The 20,683-nt window shown below is 46.9% G+C and overlaps 1 protein-coding gene across 1 annotated transcript in view; it reads right to left on the bottom strand.

Moving 5' to 3' along the window:
- Positions 1-208: 208 nt before the first annotated feature.
- Col15a1 (collagen type XV alpha 1 chain) overlaps positions 209-20,683 on the bottom strand; it is a 107,710-nt gene continuing 87,235 nt past the window's right edge. The window contains exons 29-40 of the mRNA XM_031377349.1: positions 18,350-18,395; positions 15,246-15,326; positions 14,733-14,782; positions 14,290-14,382; positions 13,490-13,634; positions 9,523-9,587; positions 6,633-6,761; positions 6,448-6,507; positions 5,547-5,606; positions 2,799-2,984; positions 2,474-2,589; positions 209-1,275 (exon numbers count right to left, since the gene is read on the bottom strand). Coding sequence (XP_031233209.1) covers positions 1,062-1,275; positions 2,474-2,589; positions 2,799-2,984; positions 5,547-5,606; positions 6,448-6,507; positions 6,633-6,761; positions 9,523-9,587; positions 13,490-13,634; positions 14,290-14,382; positions 14,733-14,782; positions 15,246-15,326; positions 18,350-18,395 — 1,245 coding nt within the window. The 3' untranslated portion in view covers positions 209-1,061. The remainder of the gene's footprint in view (positions 1,276-2,473; positions 2,590-2,798; positions 2,985-5,546; positions 5,607-6,447; positions 6,508-6,632; positions 6,762-9,522; positions 9,588-13,489; positions 13,635-14,289; positions 14,383-14,732; positions 14,783-15,245; positions 15,327-18,349; positions 18,396-20,683) is intronic.

The raw sequence follows: 20,683 nt of genomic DNA, 5'->3' as shown, positions 1-20,683 counted from the left end.
CCACAGTCAAGCCCTGAGACCCTGATGCAACCACAGCAGAGCTCACCTCCCACCCAGAGTCATCCCCACTTCACCCCAACCCCTCTTTAACTCTTGAATGAATTGTCCCCAGTGCTGGTGACAATGTTAGCACACACACCCAGGCCACTTCTGCCTCAGTGGCAAGGAATGAAGGACCCAGGGGGAAATACGTCAAAAAGAAGAAAGCACCTGGAAAAGACATCTTTATGTTCTTACATGGAAAAAGATATCAAAGTCTATAGCACAATGATACAGATTTTTTTTTTTCAGAAAATTCATCTCAACCAATCTGTTTCAGCTGCAGCCGTAATTCAAGACTTGCCAAACGGAAATCATAAGATCGGGGCGTGGAATGGGAAGGGGCAGTAGCGATGGGGAAGGGAAGGATTCTGTGCTGTTTCTTTCCTAGAATTTTAACTTCCCAGCAAGTCAGAATTGTATCAACAGATGCCATGGTCAACTGTGACTGGGTAAACATGCAGAACTCTACAGCATGAGGGCAATAATATTTTAGCAGGGACTACAATAAAGCCTGATGTCGGAGGCAGCATGAGCAGGATCTTCTGAGCAGCTCCCTTTCTCTGGCTGTACGCACGTGCATGGAATCGCCAAGCGCTTGGTTCACACATAACTTAGGAAGGGGCTGTGTGTCTAAAAGCTGATGTTGTAAGCAAACAGTAGGGGCCTCTTACACTCAACAGCCATGGTTGGAAGGAAGAAATCACTTTCTGAAGAATGCACCGGGCAATCACACTGGCCTGTTTTCAGACTGCCCTACTCTGTGTCAGGGATGTGTTCACACTGCGGGGGTCTTCCTGCAGAATCTAGCACCAATATGTGGATTGGATTTGACTTGGATCTGAGTCCCTTCCGTCTTTCCTTTTGAGTATATTGAGGTATGTTTTCTTTGGTTTCTCTTTTGACAGATGTGTAATATAAAAAAAAAACCTATCTTGTAATATTTACAACATTTTAGACTTCAGTGTCAACTCTTCACGTAAGAAATATTAGAACACTCTTTAAGAATCATGGGAAGGTTATCACTTCCTAGTGTCTGTCATGAAACTGTTTTCGATGCACAGAACGATTAGCCTATTAGCACAGCTATAAGCTTTCTGGTCCAGAATCTTCCCTGTGCTCAGTGGGGAGGCAAATCCTGTCACCGCCATGTCTGTGGTTCGCCAGGCTTCACAGTACTTGTCCACAAGACGGACACCCTGGGGGTTGGAGCCGTGCCAGACAACCTTCTGGGGCCTAGAGAGGAATTTTATAGTGTTACTTTTTAAATGGCATTTTTATAACACGAAGTTCTTTAATTCCTTTTATTTTATTTTACAGTGTGTGTGTGTGTGTGTGTGTGTGTGTGTGTTTCAGAGCTCAACACTGGCTATCTACCTCAATCATTCCCTGCCTCATTTTTTTGAGGCACAGCCTCTCACTGAACCCAGAGCTTGCCAATTGAGTTAGATTTGATGGCCACTAAACCTCAAGGACCTACTTATTCCCACCACTCAGTGCTGGAGTTACAGATGCGTGCTGCCCCACCTGGCGATTGGGTAAGTGATGGAGATCTGAGCTCAGGTCACCATGCTTGTGCAGCAAGCACTTGGCCCGCTGAGCCATCACCCTACTTCCTAAATAGCAGTTCTTCGTGGTATATCTTGGTGAGGAAGTTAACATAAGTGTAGCAAACTGAGGCCTGCTCCTCCTCTCCCACAGGTCAATGCCGAATCCTCTCCTTAGCCTTGTGGCTGTTACCTGCTTTCTGGACATACTCTGTCGGCAGCCACACCCACTTGCAGCAGTCTCCCAATGGCATCCTTAGGTTTCGCAGATCTGGACCATTGCTCCTGAGGTCACTTGTTGGGTAGCCTCTTTCATGGTCAGACTTGTGACTTCCTTCACATCTTAGGGACCCCCTCTTGCAAGACTTTTGATTCTCGCCCTCAAAAATGAATACCTCCTCTCCGTTCCTATTATCAGCTTTCTCTCTATTTTAAAACTATAAAATCATCCACATTTATACATAGTCTGTTATCTATTGTCCCTTGACACTGGGAACCCTTAAAGTGTAGGGCTGTGTGGGTGTACGACTGTGCCTTCCAGACCTGGACTCAGATGTGTTGTAGCATAGGCACTGAGTATAACTGCTTACTGTATTTTCACCCACAGTCATATGCGCAACTGTCCTATGGTATACTTATGACCGTACTCATTTAACAGGCAAGGCCACTGAAGCTCACGGAGTGAATGCTTTGCCCAGGTCTTATCATGAACTACTAGACCTGGGGCTTCTGGCTCCAAGGCTATGGCTTTCCTGTGACTCAGCTGCCTCACTGTGGCTCCACACTGGCAGTGTTCCAGGGGGGTAGCTGATAAAGGCATCTCATCCTTAGAATACATCCTAGAAATGCCTATTGTGTTACATCCCAGGGCCCAAGCCTGCACTTACCAGGAAGGATCAGTCATCACATCACGACCATCAAAGGAGTATATCGGAATGTGCGTATTGAATTGACCTCCATCACCAGAAAATATTGAGTCCCAATTGTTAAAAAGCACTTGGCCCTACAAAGACAAATGACACCTTTAGGGTTTGACTCCCTCTTCATGGTTCAGAGGCTACTTCTGGAGTCCCCAGCTCAGCAAGGAAAGTGATGTGAGAAGAGAGAAGGAATGGCTTGGAGCTGCTATGGTTGATTGCGTAAAGTGGCAAATGCTTGGGCCCCTTGGGGATTGGTGTGCCTGAAGTCAGTGCCGACAGGGTTCATCTTTACCTTGAGGTTCACAATTGGAAGGCCGAATCTCTCTGCCTTCCGAACAACTGTGGAGAGGTCTTGCAAGTGTGAAGACAGAAACGCTCGGAAGGTGGACAGCAGCCCTGCAGCCCTGGCCTGCTGGAAGCACTGGAAATCCGCTCGGATGTCCCCAGCCACTGGTGTGTTCAGAGCAACCAGGTGCAGCTGCAAAGAGTAAGACCGTGTGGTTAGCAGCCCTGCCCACCACTTCCTGTTCTGAGGAAGGGAGGCCTGCTTCTGGCTGCAAGGCACGACCCAGGTGCAGCTATCCACCCTCAGTGAAGACAGCCTTAGCACCCATGAACAGCCGTGAGAATGTCTCTCTTCAATTTAATAAAAGATCCAACATTCTCCTCGGACTGAGGAGCCCCTTTGGAGATCTGGTTCGAGTGTGTGGGCCAGGCTTGAGCACTCTGGATATGCTCCCAGCCTGGTCACCAGCATGGCTTCTAGGTTGGCTTTGTCCTGCCTCCCATTCCTGACACCTTGTTCATCAACCGCAAACCAAAGTCATTCTGGAACTTGGTTTGGTTTGTACATTGGCATCCATTTCCTCCCTCCAGCCCTTTCTGCTGACAATCCATATGAAATGCAGTCTGCGGCCTGAGGATGCTCATTCTCCCACTCTCTAGCTGCATCTAAGGAGTGACAGGTTGCATTGACATCCACATGAACTCCTACACACACACACATACACACACAGAGAGAGAGAGAGAGAGAGAGAGAGAGAGAGAGACAGAGACAGAGACAGAGACAGAGACAGAGAGACAGAGAGACAGAGACAGAGAGACAGAGACAGAGACAGAGAGACAGAATCACACACATCTCACACACAAATAGATATATTGAAAAATTAAAAACCAATGCACTACTTTAAAATTCCATTGGTCACTTTACTGACTTCTTGGGCTCATTGAAAGTTTACCTAAATTTACTTCTCTCTCCCCTGAGCATTTTCTCCTCAGCTTTCTAGAATCATTTTGGCTTCATAAACACTGCTCTCTCTTATAAATCTGCCTTTCAGTCATTTTTATCCTCTCCCTCACCCCCCACTCCCCACCCCCACCCCCCATCCCCCAGCAGCCATTGACTCCTGAGTACTTTGTTTGACCTTCTTTCTTTGCCTCAGGGGCAAAGAAGCTCCTCTTTTGCCTCTGGGTTTTCCCCATCAGCCTCCCTTTGGTTCCATCCACACAGCTTCTCTCTGGGACTCCCCCATTCCCATTACAATGGACTCCCACTTTTATTTGGATGTCCTGGGACCACTTCAGACTTGATCTGTTCAACCTAAGGTCTTCTCAGGACCTGGCAGCACTGCAGAAAGCATATTTCTGTCTGTGCTGTGTGGCTTACGCCTTGCTCTCTGAAGGCCCTAGGCCTTTGACTCTATCTCCAGGCTGTTCTTTATTAGAGTGGAAATGAGTAGTTGATCTAAGGTAGACCATGGGAGTGCTTCTCCCAAGACTCTGAACTGACTCTTCTGCCATGAGGTAAGAGAGTTAGGGCATGAGATAGTGCTGTGGCAATCCTGAGCAGTACACAAGCTCGTGTGTACCATGCCTGCATGGGTAAGGGCTGGATGGGGACAGAAAGAGAAATTCTTATACAAGGAGGACTGTGGAAATAGCAAAATGGCTGAGAGCAGTAAAGAGAATTCCCAGGCTGCCTGTACTTCGTGTGATCAATGTGATCAAGTTCTATGAAGTCCCTGGAGTGACAGGGATACGATCTTTATTTATGCCAGTGAAGAGCGGGGCTGAGTCTGCAACCCGTTCATGTCAGATGATGTTTATGACCACTGGATCACCCTGCTGGGAATTTGGGGTCACCTCTGTCTTACTCCTTCCCATTGCAGCCAGAACCAAACTGACTTCTCCTGACTCTTCATGTCTCTCTGACTAGCCCTCTTCTGCAGATTACTGCTTCATACCCCTGCTTCTGCCCTTTCCAATCCTCTTACACGCTCAAACTGAAGTCATTTCAAAGCACCAATCTTACCGCATACCCTTGTTCAGCTTTCAACTTACGGGCAGCTCCCATCACTTGCAGGAATGGGGCAAACTCCCTAACTCTGACCCTTGTTCACTTCTACAACCTAATCGGCTACCTTTGCTGTAAAGTCTATTCCTCCGGCCAGTCTGAAATGTAGCATAGGAAGGACCTGTGTGTACACACATCCCACCCTCCCACGATTCATCTTCCTCTATGCCCAGAATTCCTACTTTAGTTTTTCCCTACTTGTCTTGCTCCTGAACTCCAGTGTTCTTTAGGTCTGAATCTAGAGGTCACCTCCTTCAGAGTGACTTCCTTGTTTTTCTGGTAACCCCAGCATCTTGGGTTGGTCTCACTCAAATAGCTTAGCACAAGGTGATACAACTGTCTATTTTGGGTGTGTGCTCTCCTGGCTAGTTTGTAAGCAATTGGGTGGTAAGAACTATTTCTCTGTTAAGAGCACTGGCTGGTCTAGCAAGGACTGGAACAGGATTCCCAGCATGCACATGGTGGCTCAGAGTTGTTTATAACTCCAGTTAGAAGACATATAATTTCCTCTTCTGACCTCCACAGGCATCAGAGACACACGCACAATGCGCATAGAACCATGGAGGCAAAACCACTCATACGTGAAATAAAACAAAACAAAATTAAAAACTAGATACTGAGCACAGGACTTAGCACTTATGGGCACATACTCATTATCTACAAAGGAAATGTATGGATTGTACTTACAACCGGCCTCTCATAGTTGGCACTTAAAATGGGGTTCAGTGGAGGCTGTGGCTGGTATGGCTGTGACATTAAAGAGAAAGGTCAAAGTGTGAATACACATTCAATCTCTTCTCCAGAGTTCAATGAGGTACAAATACCCTGGCATGACACTTCAATAGCTGGGCATTGCCTTTAACTGTGAGTCTGACATGGGGGGACTTTTACAGCCAAACAGAAGTCACCAGGAGAGGAGGAAGTGTCCTTGAGATCTGTAAGATCCCTGTGCTGGGGAAGCAGGGGATCTCAGCTTAAAAGCCAACATGTCTTCCTCTTCAAAGTTCAGTTTTGGAATCTGAAAAATGGGGCGATGGACGTAGCCTCAAAGGGTTGCAATAGAGTCCAACGGCGGATTACGCCAGTAGTCTATGCTTGTTTATGGTAGTGAGAAAAAGCTAAGGGTTTGACTGGCAGTGTGGTGGCAACACACCTTTAACCCTAGCATCCAGGAGGCAGCGGCAGGTGAATCCAGGCTGGCCAGAACTACTAGTGAGATCTTGTCTCAAAATAAGTAAGTGATGGAGGAAGAGAGGGAAAGAGGAAGGGAGAGAGGGAAAGAGGAAGGGAGAGAGGGAAAGAGGGAAAGAGGGAAGGAGGGAGGGGGAAAGAGAGAGAGAAAGAGAGAGAGGGAGGGAGGGAGGGAGAAAAGGAGGAACTCTTCTACATGACTTGTGGGTAAATTGGAAACAGGGGAACAGGGGTCTCAGGCATTCAGCTCTCCCTCCACTCTGTGGTTTGAATGTTCTATTTAGAAATTACTGGGTTTCCCCCAAGTACTAAGTCACACAGAGCAGGCTTAGGTAGCTTGGTACAGGGTCCTCTAAGGAGGCAAGTAGCTCAGGGAGTGGGCAGGGGAGCTACTCACATTGCTGGAAAGTGCTGGTGGTGGGGGGCTGTCGTCAGGAATGGGGATCAGTTCTCCCAACTGCAAGAGAAGGAGGATAATGCCAATGAAATAGCTCCAAGAAGGTGCTCCCAAGAACTGGCGCCATTGGAGCGGGTGCCCTTTACGTGGGAGGGGAGAAGGTGGTAAGGAAAGTAAAGAATTACCTGTAACTTTTTCCAACCATCTCGGACACGAATGAAAAACTCCCCACTGTCTCTCAGGTAGATGAACGTCCCTTCTATGACCAAGTGAGCTTTCTGTAGCATGTCACCCATGTCGCTGAGCGCTGTGACCTGTCAGATCATTTAAATTCTGTTTAAACTGTTACCAAGCAGTGGCAAATTTAAACTGTTACCAAACAGTGGCAAAATGTGATGCTCCTGCCATTCTATGTAGAACCCTTCATTCAAGAAAAAGGCTTGTTGCCTCAGACAATGACACTTTACTAATAACTAAAGTTTGTTTTCAGTGTTTTGGCTCAGACCCAGAGCCTGTGCATGCTAGCCAAGTGCTCCACCACTGAGATACATCATCAGAGCCTGGCTGGTCTCGCTCTTTCTCTCTGGGTATATGTGTGTGAGTGAGTATGTGTGTATGTGTGCATGTGTGTGAGTGTATGTGTGTGTGCATGTGTGTGCGTATGTATGTGTAAGTGTGTGTGTAAATGTGTGTTTATGTGTGTGAGTATGTATGTGTATGCGTGTGAGTTTGAGTGTGTATGTGTGAGTGTGTGTGTGAGTTTGAGTGTGTGTGTATGTATGTGTGTTTATGTATATGAGTGTGTATGTGTGAGTGTGTGTGTGAGTTTGAGTGTGTGTGTGAATGTGTGTATATGTATGTGTATTTATGTGTATGAGTGTGTATGTGTATGAATGTGTATGTGTGTGAGTTTGAGTGTATATATGTGAATGTGTGTATATGTATGTGTGTTTATGTGTGTGAGTGTGTATGTGTATGAATGTGTATGTGTGTGAGTTTGAGTGTATATATGTGAATGTGTGTATATGTATATGTGTTTATGTATGAATGTGTATGTGTGAGTGTGTGTGAGTTTGAGTGTGTGTATGAGTGTGTGTGAATGTGTGTATATGTATGTGTGTTTATGTGTATGAGTATGTATGTGTATGAATGTGCATGTGTGTGAGTATGAATGTGTGTGTGAGTGTGTGTGGGTATGTGAATATGAGTGCATGTGTATGTATGTGTGTGCATGAATGTGAGTGTGTATGTGTGTATGTGTGTATGTGTGTGAGTAGGGAGGTGCCAGGGTAGACATGAGGTATCTTCCATTATCACTTGCTCTTACCTTATTTGAGACAGGGTCACTCAGGGAATCCAGCACTGACCAACTGGCTACACTGTCCAGCCAGTCAGCTTCGATGAGCCACTTGCCTTCGCTCCCACTCCTCTAGCACTACATTTACAACTGCAGTGTTCAACATAGCTTTTTATTTTTTAAAGTAGATACTGGGGTCTGGCTGGAATTGCCATGCCTGTGTGCCAGGCACTTTATCCACTGACCTATCTCCTTAGCTCCTGGGTTTTGAGGCAAGTTTTCACTATGTAGCCAGGACATGCCTTGAACTTCTAATCCATCTACATCAGCCTCCCCAAGTATTGGGATTTCAGGAGTGTGCTATACTGCTTGGCTAAGGGAGTTCTCCCGTGAAATGAAAACATGCATTGCTTTGAACCACAAATCTAAATTATAAAAAAAAATGAATAAAAACACAAATGATAATTTCCTGTGAAGATAAAGATGTAGCAAGAGAGTTGTCTTTGCTGGGTTTTGGTTTTAGCAAAATCATCAATATGCCGCTTTCTTTTGCCACTTGCGTTGATTTTAAACACAGCTCGGCAGCAGCTACACTGGCTAATGGCGTCAGCTCACATTCCTTAGTGACTTTCAAATTCATTTTCATTTGGGATAAGAAGTGCAAGCAAGTGGGCAATTATACTTAGCACTTAGTCTTTAGTCTAGCTGGATGGCTGCAATATTAAATATGTGTTTAAAAAACCGGGGGCTTGCAGCGTCTCTGTCTCAAAAAGTTGCCTAAAATAAGAATGGCAGCCACTTAGCATATCTAGGAGCAGATTCAGGAAGCTGAAGCTGCAAAAAAAAATTCTGAATAGCACCAAGTCTCAAGAAACTACCAGCCAAGAGTCTCATTGTAACTGAAGGGAAATATTTAAAAAAGAAAAAAAAAATAAGTGATCGACTTGACAATAATAATATTCATCAGAATGGCATAGGGATTCCTTCCAAAGTAGCCAAATAGCCAACTTTTGTCATCTTCTGGACAGTCCCCGTTTGAAAGGCAATCTTTTTAAGAATGAAACCCACTAACCACCGAAGAGGCTCCTAGGACTACTGGCGTTTGGTCTAGGTCTGGTGGGTGTTAGTCTGTCTCTCTGAGCATTGCCAACAGTCCAGGCAAGCCATACCCACTGCACTGCCCTGTGGGGCAGAGAATGCACCTGAGCCGTGCTCCAGCTGAACAGCCCAAGACGAGTACGGCCGGCAAAGCACCCGTGCATGCTGTTTACACACATGTGCGTGCTGTTTTTAAAAACAGAGCGCGGTCGAGTTTTAGTCAACTAAAGGCTCATAGGCTACAGCTTCAAGGAGTCATTTTGTTTTCTGTAGCTCTTTATTGAACAAATCACCTGAATAGGAAGTAAATGACTGTCTACTACTGGTGGGAACGGCAAGTTTTTATTATCGTGGAACTTTATTTATTTAGACATCAAATCTCTAACTTTTTTATGTTCTGAGGACAACCTTGAATTTCTGATCCTCCTGTCTCCACCTCCTAAGTGTTAGGGCAAGAGGCATGTGCCACCATGCTTGGTTTCATGTAGCGCTAGAGAACAAAGTAGGGCCTCCTGCATGTTAGGAAAACAGTCTACCAAATGAAGAACATCCTAGCCCTTGGTAGAGTTCTAATTCAAAAATAAAGGGATTCCATCCCTAGCCCCTCCCCCTCCCGCTACCAAGACACAGTAGCCAGTGAATCTATCCAGTGTAGAGTTGCTATTACACAAGGTACTGACCAAGTTTCTGGATCCAGGGAGTCCTGGCTGTCCTGGAGGGCCAGGTGGGCCAGGAAGGGCCACAGCTGGGACAAGACAAAAAGAGAGAAGTGATATAAAGCATAATGTCTGGTACAGGGGTCTCTGTTGACTCCCAGAGGGGTGGTCACAGTTCATTCCATGCTATGGGCTATCCGCTGTGCAGATTCAAGCCGTACTGACTGGCTTGTGGGGGTGGGGAGGGGAAGAGATGAAATTTTTCACTATCAACCTGGATGAACTGTGCCTGGTATTTGTCAGAATTGTATGTAAAACCCATTAGTGATTAATTATAAAAGCCAGGTTGAGTCAAATTTCTGTTCCATCCTTGAAAATAGCCTGACTCACGCAACTTTTTCAAGAGACAAAGCGTGTGACCACCATTTAGAGGAAGTGGCTGTCAAAGAGGAAGAGAAAGGGCTGGGCTGTGGGGAGAGACCAGATGGGAGCACTGGTCTTGGGGCCAGGAAAAGAACCAGGTTGCTAACTGCCAGCTGCACACTTAGGGAAGCAGTGGGCTCTCAGAAGTTGTTTGTGAGACACCAGCAGACATCCCTTCCAAAACAAAGTTCTATTGGTATGCTGGTGAGAACCAGGAAGTTCAGGCTAGGTGTGCACATTGTAAACTGCCCAGGGCTTCTTAGTTCCTGGACTGTCACAGGACCCTTAAAAATCAGCCCAAGGCTGGCCATGCTGATCTCAGCACAAATGAGGGGGCAGGAGTACCCAATTGAAAAGCCCCTGCCTTGGACAAACACGGAAGTGTTGGAATTTCCCCTTTGTTTTTCTTCTGCCTCTCTAAGCCCCATGCCCTTCAGAATCTGCAGAGCTCTTGGCAGGTAGAAGGATGTCTCAGTAAATCCTAGAAAATGGATCCATTAGTTCTTCAGGCCACCACAAGCAAATTTTCAGCTCCAAAACAGGGAGTGAGTGTCCACGCATAGGTGGTAAGTGGCCAGCGGGTACAGGGTCAGGGTAAGACTTGGACTTTGGTTCCAGCCATGTGTCCCCCAAGCATGAATGACCTTGAACGAGGCTTATATCCTTTCTGAGCCTCAGTGTCTGCCTCCTTGGAGTTATAATAATGTCCACTTCATCTCCCTCCAGCATCACTGGGAAGGCGGTGAATAGTGTTTATGCAAGTAATTTATAAAATGTGACTTGTCATGCATTGCAGGAAAGATAATCAATGCTCAAGGCAGCAAGGTGTCTGGATCCCCTGAAGTGGTGCTTCTCCGGACAACAGATTCTCTGCTGCCTGCATTCACCCTGCCAAACCCCTGTATCTTCTGCACTGCCTATTCATCCATCAAGGCCCTGTAGCCACATCTGGTTTTATCTACCCAGCACCTGTCTTTGTATGGTCAAAGTCCTTGTGGTTTTCTCTTGAGGTCTTTCCCTTCACACCCACAACTATTTCCTGACAGAAGAGAGCTACTACGTTCTCAAGTGGTCCTACCTCTTGACTCTAGATAATTGGCCCAAAGTTGACACCTAGCTCAAGACAAGCCAATTAGAGTCTCTCCCTGGAACTGTCCTATGCCAAGACATTTCAGACTAAAGTGGACAAAGAAGCCCATCATCTCCAGCTCACAGTGGAAGCACTAAGCTGTCAGCAACCCTCTTCTGCTCTGTGCAGTGGGTGTGGTCTGTGGAGAGCCAGCATGAAGCTAGTACACAAAGAGAGGCGAAGGATGGCCAGAGCATCCTTAAAAAGGCCTAGTCTCACCTTCAGGCTGTTCTTGAGTTCCAGTTGCTGGTCTACTTATCTCACAAACTGATTGCTTAGCCCCTCCTTCCAGCCAGCAAACATCCCTTTCTCTCAACCTGATTTGGGCCTTGTTTCTGCTTTCAACCAGGAGAGCCAAGGCCATGTTGAAGCTAACCCCAAGGCCACCCTCTGCAAGGCTCTCCCAGACAGGCAGGCTCTGTGGGATCCCACCATATGTGCTCCATCACACCCGGCTCATGCCAATGTAATTAGCAAGAAACACCTCTGTGCTTATAGCTGCTACCGTATGAAGGTGTGCTTCAGGGTTTTTACGTTTTAGAATATTTACGCATACATAGCATATCTTGGGGATAAGCCCAGAATCATAAACTAAAAATAATTTTATATTTCATTTATTAATTTTGGTATGGTTCTGGGGGTTGACTTCAAGGCTTCTGATATGCTGGCTTTTCACTGGCATAAAGCCCAAGCCCTCAATGTTTTCAATAATAATTTTGGACATTAAACAATATCAGGGTACAGTTTCCACCTGTGGCACCATATCAGTACTCACAAGGTTTTGGGCACCAGGGTACGTCAAACCTTGAGTTTTTTGGGTCTAGGGATATTTGGCTTTATTGCTTACCATGGAACATCCACTGAGTAAACATTGAGAAAAGCACAGGCCTTGGAGCTCTGGGTGTCTGGGCTTTGATTCTGTGGGTGCCATTTACAAGCTATAAAATGAAGTTAGTAGTTTTTTTCGGTGTGTGTGTGTGTGTGTGTGTGTGTGTGTCTGTGTGTCTGTGTGTATGTATACATGCCATGCATACATACCCAGGATGTGTGAAGCCAGAGAACAACCTCAGATGTTAGTCTCTCTCAGCTGCCTCCTGGTTTTTTGCTTGTTTGTTTGTTTTTGTTTTTTCAAGACAGGGTTTCTCTGCATAGCCCTGGCTGTCCTGGAACTCACTCTGTAGACCAGGCTGGCCTCGAACTCAGAAATCCGCCTGCCTCTGCCTCCCAAGTGCTGGGATTAAAGGTGTGAGCCACCACTACCCGAACTGGTTTGTTTGTTTGTTTGTTTTTAAGACAGGGTCTTTCAATGACTTGAAGATGGCTAACTTGAGTCCCAGGGATCCTCCTGTCTCTAGCACTGTGATTACAAGTGTGTACCATACCTGACTGCTTTGCATAAGTACTGGGGATCTTGGATCCTCATGCTGGTGTATGGAGCCCTTTATGGACTGAGTTACCTCCCCAGGCCTTGTTATTAGTTTTCTTGAATTCCCAGAAAACTGTAGTAAAATGGTCAGTACACTTCTTGGCACTTGGTATTATTCAATGATTGGATAATTCATTTTTACATTTGTATTCTATAAGTTCCAAGGCCTGAATGGAATTCTACACCAAGAGTGACCATTAACACTGGTCCTTTAGCCACTGTGCTGAGTATAGTTTTATGTCAACTGACACTTAAAGTCATCTAAGAGAAAGGAACCTCCATTGAGAAAATGCTTCCATAAGACCAGACTGTACACAAACCCATTGGGCATTTTCTTAATTGGTGATTGATATGCGAAGGCTGGGCTCAGCCCATGGTAGGTGATTGCATCCCTGGGCTGGTGGTCCTGAGTGCTATAAAAAAGCAGGCTGAACAAGCCATGAGGAGCAAGCCAGTAAACAGCACCCTTCTGGAGCCTCTGCATCAGCTCCTGCCTCCAGGTTCCTGGCCCATTCTGAGTTCCTGACCTGACTTCCTTCAGCGATGAACAGCAGTATGGAAGTGTGAGCCAAACAACCCATTCCTCTCCAACTCACTTTTGGTCATGGTGTTTCATCACAGCAACAGTAAACCTAACTAAGACAGACTCTTAAGGCATTGACAAAACAGCTAGGAAGGCTCTAGAATATGTGGAAGGATGCTCAACACTATTACTCACTAGGGAAACTCAGAAAACCACAGTGAGCTAGCACCTCCCAGCCATCAGGACTGAGCCAGTGCAACCTCAAGTGCTGGCGAAGATGACTTGTGAGTACCTTCAACATTACTGGATTGTACACTTGAAGTAGGTGTGTGTTATAAAATCTGAACTGTATCCATTTTAAAGAAGTAAAGATGGGAGGCTCCATCCAGCATACAGCCCTCTATCAAAGAGACTCGGACATGCCACCCAGATATGCCACCCTGAGCCCAAAGGCAGAGGCAGCAGGAATGAGGCATCACTCAGTACTAACCTGCACCCAGAATGGCAGGAGGTCCTGGTGGCCCAGGGGGTCCAGGGGGTCCAGGGACACCAGGTCTCCCAAAGCCAGGTGGCCCAGGCAGGCCTGGAATTCCTGGGGGTCCCTGAGGCCCCACGACAGCCTCTCCTTTCTGTCCCTGTTGAGGCAAGCACATAGTTATGGAGAAATCTCTCCTCTTAGGATGTTTATAAAATCTAGTAATGCCAGGTGGTATCAGTCCCAGCAAGCAAGTTATGGCGACCAAAGACATCAGCAAGCCCAGCATCCAGAGGGCCCTAGAGATCTAGGCTGGCCTTCTCACACCACACAAGGAGGAACTGAGCCCCAAGAGTGGAGAGGACTTGCCTCAAGTCACAGTCAAGTTAGGTCAGAAACCTGGGACAAACCTTGAGCTTTTCTCATGACTGCCTGACTCTCCTCCCATCTATAAAGACCAAGCCTGTAGAAAATCTCTTCAGTCAAACATCAGAAGAATCAAGAGTCCTTCTAAAGACACTGCCAGAACCTTCCATTCATCCTCTGAGATAACCCCTCACTATTGACAGCTCTGGTCACAGAGTGACCTTGCCACAGTGTGCATGGCTGGTGCCTGGGGTTCCCTCACTGCACACAGCCTGGGCAGCTCTAAAGGCCGAGTTAACCTCACAGCAAGTGAGACACACAGGAGACCCTGCTCATCCCAAAGTCTGGCCTCCAGTATGTACAACACTGACTTTGACTCTAGAACAACCTACTCATGTTGGGGACAGGGCATAGGAAAAGCTACAGGTCCCCAGGGAGTCACTACTCACAACCAGGCCTGGGTGTCCTGGTAGTCCTGGAGGCCCTGATACAAAGAGGTTGTTGTTGGACTCTCCTCTGAATGCAGCATCTCCATTCTCCCCCTGGAAGAGAGACCATGGAAGGTTGCAGTAAACCTGGCATGCACAGGTTTACTTTCTCACACAAACTCAAGAACCTGAGGCACAGGCAGCTATAGTTTTAGTAGCATTCAGGGGGCCCCAAGTTCCACGTGTTGGAAACATCATCCCGGCATACTTGTTCTGTCTTGCTGTGTGATTCCTGCATAACCTCGAGATTCTCCAGAATCCCACCCAGCATAGTTGCTAGATTTCCAGAACCATGTCCCAGAGAAACCATTATTCTTTCCATGTTACCCAGTCTGTGGTATTCAGTTCCAGCAAGAGCAAACAGACCAGGATAATAGACCAAACGTTTAGTAATGAACACTCACCTTCATGCTGTTGAGAAAATGTCTCAGGTAAGCTGGATCGACTGGAGGACCTGCAGAAAAAAAAAAAATGGCTTGTAAGGTTACCAACTTAATGGCAGAGGTTTCAAAGAGTTTCCAAGTTAGAAACCATGGTTTTCGCTTAGTAAAAGTGACACTGCGTTGGTTTACTAGGGTTGACTCTAGGCTTGGAGGCATCTCCAGACCTAATCAAGGCCCCATTACCCAGAGACTGTAGAATCCTGGGCAAGTCCCTGATTCTCTTTGTGCCATGTTTTACATATGAATGATAGAAAGTCAGCCCCACCCCATCCCTAGCCTGTAGTTCTATGGCTGGAAGCATAGCCAGGATTCTGAGCACACTAGACAATGCTCTGCCTTCAGCCCTCCAGCCCTAGGCCCTGCTCTCTCCACAATGTTCTGCTTTGGAGGTGTCAGGCCTGTAACTGATTCTCACCAGAACCCACCGTGCTTGTGGGCAGGATGGCTGTGTAGTTAGAACAGGGGCAGGCATACCTGGTGGTCCTTGAGCTCCTTGGTCCCCCTTTTCTCCTTTTGAGCCAGGAAGACCCCAGGACCCTTTTTCTCCTTTAACACCTGTCACCAAACACACACAAACATTTAAGAGAAAGGAAAAATAGGTGGTGGAAAATCAACTTGAGGAAAAAAATCCATCAGACTAGAAGGCCCCTAAGAAGCCATCAGACAGAGACTGGGAGGACTAAAATCACTGCCTCAGACAGGTCTCCAGATCTTGACATAGTTCACAGTAATGTGGTGTTGTCACAGAGAAGAGAGACTAAGGATTGAGCCCATCAGGGGCTGTTATGATCAAGCAGGGGCTGGCTTCTCACCCCCTTGGGACAGTTTGTGAATGCAGACTAGGACCCAATCCCACTCAGGTCTCCAGGCTCATGTCCCTTGGGGCTGAGCAGCCTGGTGTCTTGAAGAGCAGATAAACCTCCCAGGGGTGATGATACAGTGTAGCTAAGGAGGCTGAATCACCCACTCACACGGCTGGCTGACAGAATAAACACCCACTGTGGGTCACATGCCACCCACTCATGCCTCAGCAATGAGTCTGAGGAACTGGACTTCTACACCCGCCATGTTTTCTACTCCTCACAAGAGAGACGCATGGTGACAGAGGCTTATAGGAAAGCAGTGTTTAGGGAGGGAAGGCCTCTTTCCTTCCCCTTGATGGGAGCTAAAGGTGGGTGTGAGACTTCCCAATTCATGACCCCTAAAAGGTGTAGCAGATAAATCTTCCAATGTTCTCTAGACTAGAGGTAGATTGTCATGAGGTTTGTAGGCACAGGCTTACTCAATGTAGAAGAAGAGCCAAGAGCACCAAAGGTGTGATGAAGCCCACTAGGGAGTAACAGGAAACTATAACTACATGGGCCCCGGTCCCACCGATACTGGGAAGCCTCTGAGACTAAGGGCATAGGCAGAGGACTGTAGGTTCCTGTTGAGGCCACGGCCATCAGTGAAGGAGAAGTTAGGGAGTAGGGCAACCTTAGGTGTTTCCCCGAGATGCAGTGGTAACACCTAGACGTGCTTATAAATACTACCTCTCCCCAGGGAAAGCACATCCAAGAAGTTCTGCCCCTGACCCTGCCCCTCCTCCCAGGGGAGCCTCAAAGGACAGGGAGCAACTGAAGATCTGCAATGGCAAACCCGGCTCCCCTTCCCACCCAAGGCCTACCACCACTTCCACCAGCTAATATAAATTATAATATACATCATAATATGAATTATAAATAATGCCAAAGGCAATCATGCCTCTAATCCCAGCTGCCAAGTGGCAGAAGTGGGTGGATCTCTATGAGTTCAAGGCCTCTGGTCTACACAGTGAGTTTCAGGCCAGCGAGAGTTACATGGAGAGATCTTTTCTCAAATGACAACAAACCCCGTAAAACTAGGTTCACCTGGCACCCAGGAGAAAGGGGCCTTAGTGCAGTATGAGCACCAAGTAAGAAGATGACCTGGACTTGACAACCAAAATGACAGAAAATACAGAAGACACCATTAGGGAGACCAGGTGACACGGCCAAGCTGCAGGGGATTGCAGATAAAGATTTCCCCTTGTTTCACTTCTCTGACCAGAAGCCAGACATTGTGTGACACGGTATGGAGGTTGACAGGATTAGAGTGACTGCTTTCTTACAGGCCTGTCCCTTTCTGGTGTGCTCTTGAGAGGCTGAGCATGCTAATATTTACTAACCCCTCTCACCCTCTCTACCCCTCCACCCCCCACACACATACACACACATACACACACATACACATACACACACATACACACACACACACATATATACACACATATACACACATATACACACATATACACACACACACATATACACACATACACACATATACACACATACACACATATACATACACACACATATATACACACAACACACACATACACACACAACACACACATACATACACATATACACACATACACATATACACACACATATACACACAACACACACATACACATACATTACACACACATATAACACATATACATACACACACATACACACACATATACATATATACACACACACATACACACACATACACACATATACACACACATACACACACATACACATGCACACACACACACACACATACACAAGCTCCACCAGAAGGCTAGGACCATGCAGGTTCCAATGGATTGTTGCAGGGCAGATGCTGACCTTGAACTTAGGATCTTCTTACCTCAGCCTCTTGAGTACTGGGATTCTAAGTATGCATCACTGTGTATTGCCTTACCCTTTCCTCACAGCACTGTGGATCAAACCTAAGGACTCACACATGCTAGGGGAGTTCTCTGCCACAGAGCTACACGCTGGCCTAGGGTCCTGCATTTCAAACATACTTCCCTGAGATGCATGGATACACGAAGGCAAGGCCCTTCTAAGCACTCATGGTTCTTTCTTGTATTACGCCACCCCCCACCTCTTTGTGTATGTGTTTGTGTGTGTATGAGTGTGTATGTGTGTGTATAAGTGTGTGTGTCTGTGTGTGTGTGAGTGTATGCAGGTGCAATACCCATGTATGCAAATGTGTGTGAAGACCAGAGAATACCCTTGGCTGTCATTCCTCCAGTGTTGTCCACCAAGCCCAGTTGTTGTTGTTGTTGTTGTTGTTGTTGTTGTTGTTGTTGTTGTTGTTGTTATTTTAGATGTGGGTTCTGGGGATTGAACTCAGAGCCTCAGGCCTTGCCTTTTCCAGCTGAGACATCCTTCCTGTCCTATAATTAGTTTTAATGGTTCCTGTCACTTGAACTATTTTAAGGACTAAGGAGGCAGGAACAGCGTGGGACAGCACCAAGCACGCATCCACGACTGTCTTCTGAACAGATTAGCAAAGGAATGAACAGAGGAAGTGTTTCCCGCTACCAGGGATACACACAGGTTCATGAGGAAACCAAACAGAGGGGTGTCCTACAGCTTAGCTTCTACCCCTCTCCCATACCCTGTTGGCCCTTCCTGACCACCTCATCTGTGGCCAGCACTAGACACATGTAAACATCTCCAGGCACTATATCAGGAATGTCCCTGAGAAACTGTGAAGAAGAGAGTGTGTACCATGGAAAGTGACAAGCTCTGGGTCGCCAGGGTGAGCCGTATCAACCTGGGGAGAGAGAAGGACACAGTCAGACATGGGAAGCCCTGCCCCAGCATTTGTCTGGGCAGTCACAGTCCTGGGGACGAATCACAGAGAAGGAAACGACACTGGTCAGGCTTCTATTTGGCTATGGAGTCCCATATTCCCTCAACACAGACTTTTCAGGCCTTCATTTGGGAAACCCATGATGTAGCTGGCCTTGAGCACACAGCAGCGAGATTTGTGGCCAAAAATCTCAGCAGAAGGGAAACACAAGGCTTTCAGACCACATTCATTGAGTGTGGCCAGTGCTGAGTGTCCTGGCCTCCTTTCTTATCAATTAGGATTGGCTCACATGCAGGGCTAAGTGTCCGAGCCAGCTCTGAGCCAGTTCTGAAGCTGGGCCAGTCGTCTGCTTTGCTCCGGAGTGTAATCAGAGACAGGCATAAGGCATGGGTCGTGGCAGCAGTGATAAATGACAGGGCTGTCTTTAGATTGGAGGGGCTTTTATGGACTCTTCATTAAGTGACAGGGATCTGGAATCCAAGCAGTTCTGGATAACACTGTTCAACTGGCTTAGCTTCATTTCTTGTTACTATGATAGGAAATCCTAGTGAAAGCAACTTATAGGAGAAAGGGTTTATTTGGCTTACAACTTCAGGTTACAGTCTATCACTGCTATGAAGTTAAGGTAGCTTTGCAAGGGAGCAGCTAGTTACATTAAATTCACAGTCAAGAGCAGAGAGCAGTGAATGAATGTACGCATGTGAGTGCTCAGCTCACTTTCTCCACTCTGAAGCAGCGTAGAGTCTCTTGCCTAGGGTATGGTGCCGCTCATAGTGGGCAGGTTTTCCTGTCTCTGCTTAGGCAATATAGATAATCCCAGGCCAACCTGATCTAGACAATCCCTTACAGAGACTTTGCTCAGGCAATTTGATTGTTCTGTGTCGACCATTGAAGGTAATCATCCCACTCTGCCTCCATCTTTCCCCAGATGATGCTCCACCTAGATCTGGGATCTTTCTGTGCTTATAAATGGTGATTGCAAGCTGCTTAGTGGCCATCATGAAAAGATATTGAGAAGAGGAGGAAACCTTCCAGAAAAAAAGCCTAAGAATGAGCACTGCCGAAATTCTGGGGAAGCAAGGTGGTGGGGATGTAAACTGTCATGCTGTTAAACTGCTGGAACTGGGAGATGCTTGCAAAGTGCTGTGTGTGTTTCCGTTTGACAGTGTCTACTTTGAGGACCTCATAGGAAACATCCATGTCTCCAAATGCCATGGAATGTCCCTGTATGCCATAGGAAAGTAAACAAAAAACAAAACTCATTCCAAACACTTTGAGTCTGGCATTGACATTAAGTAACTCTGTAACTGCCCCACCATGCCCCCTAAGTGTAGATACTGCACAGGATTCCATTACAGGTCTTATAACTCTAGTGTCATTCCCACCATTGTGGTGTCCTGTCTCATACTTGGTGTTGGGATTGTTTGTGGGAGGTGGCAATGAGGCGGGGCTCTATTTGGGAGGAGGGACCTTCAGCTCTCATAAACAGTGGGGCCTAGGCAGCCTACTGGCCTTGTGTGAGGAGATGCACAGCTTTCTTGGAGTATCTCCAGAACCTGCTCTTGCAGCAGATGCCTCTCTACAGTTATCTGTATAAACATGCCCTTGGTGCTGCTGTTGGGCTCACTTGGAACTTCAGCACTGTCTCTGGGGGGATCCCATGCTCTGTCTTCCAGGCTAGCATGCTTAGACCCTGGGCTTCCCACTTGGATGCCTCAAAGGCCAGATTTGGACATAGGCCTAGGCCAACACACAGCCAGCAGGCCTGCATCAGTTAGAGACATCAGAGACCAGCAGCATTCCCATTCCCCACAGGAAATCAATGTAAGCCCACTTCAAAGAATATTTTGAAATGACCGTTTGCAAACTCCAGAAAGCAGAGACCACGTCTGTCTAGGTCATTCCCGTGTCCCCCAGGGGCCTAGCAGAGTCCTTGGCACTGGTGAGAGCTCAGTAAATATTTACTGAAAGAATGAGAGAATAATTACGCACAAGATCCATGACTCATGCCTGTCCCCGTGTTTCCTCACAGAAATAAATGTCTCTCTATGATACTGGCAAAATCCTACAGACAGTGCTGCCAACCGCCTGGGGGTGGGGGTTGGGCAAGGGATCATAGTGCCTGCACCTGCTTCCCGGTCACCAGGAGATCTGAGCTGTGGTCCCAGCTGCCCCATGCTCCGGGACCTTGGGCTAACCAAAGAGCTTCTGTGGGTAGCTGTCTTCCCATGATAACGGGGAGAGATAAC

The sequence above is a fragment of the Mastomys coucha genome, unplaced genomic scaffold (genome assembly GCF_008632895.1).
Source record: "Mastomys coucha isolate ucsf_1 unplaced genomic scaffold, UCSF_Mcou_1 pScaffold18, whole genome shotgun sequence".
Taxonomy (NCBI): domain Eukaryota; kingdom Metazoa; phylum Chordata; class Mammalia; order Rodentia; family Muridae; genus Mastomys; species Mastomys coucha.
The sequence above is the reverse complement of the archived record's forward strand: the minus strand, read 5'-3'. Positions and strand labels throughout refer to the sequence as shown.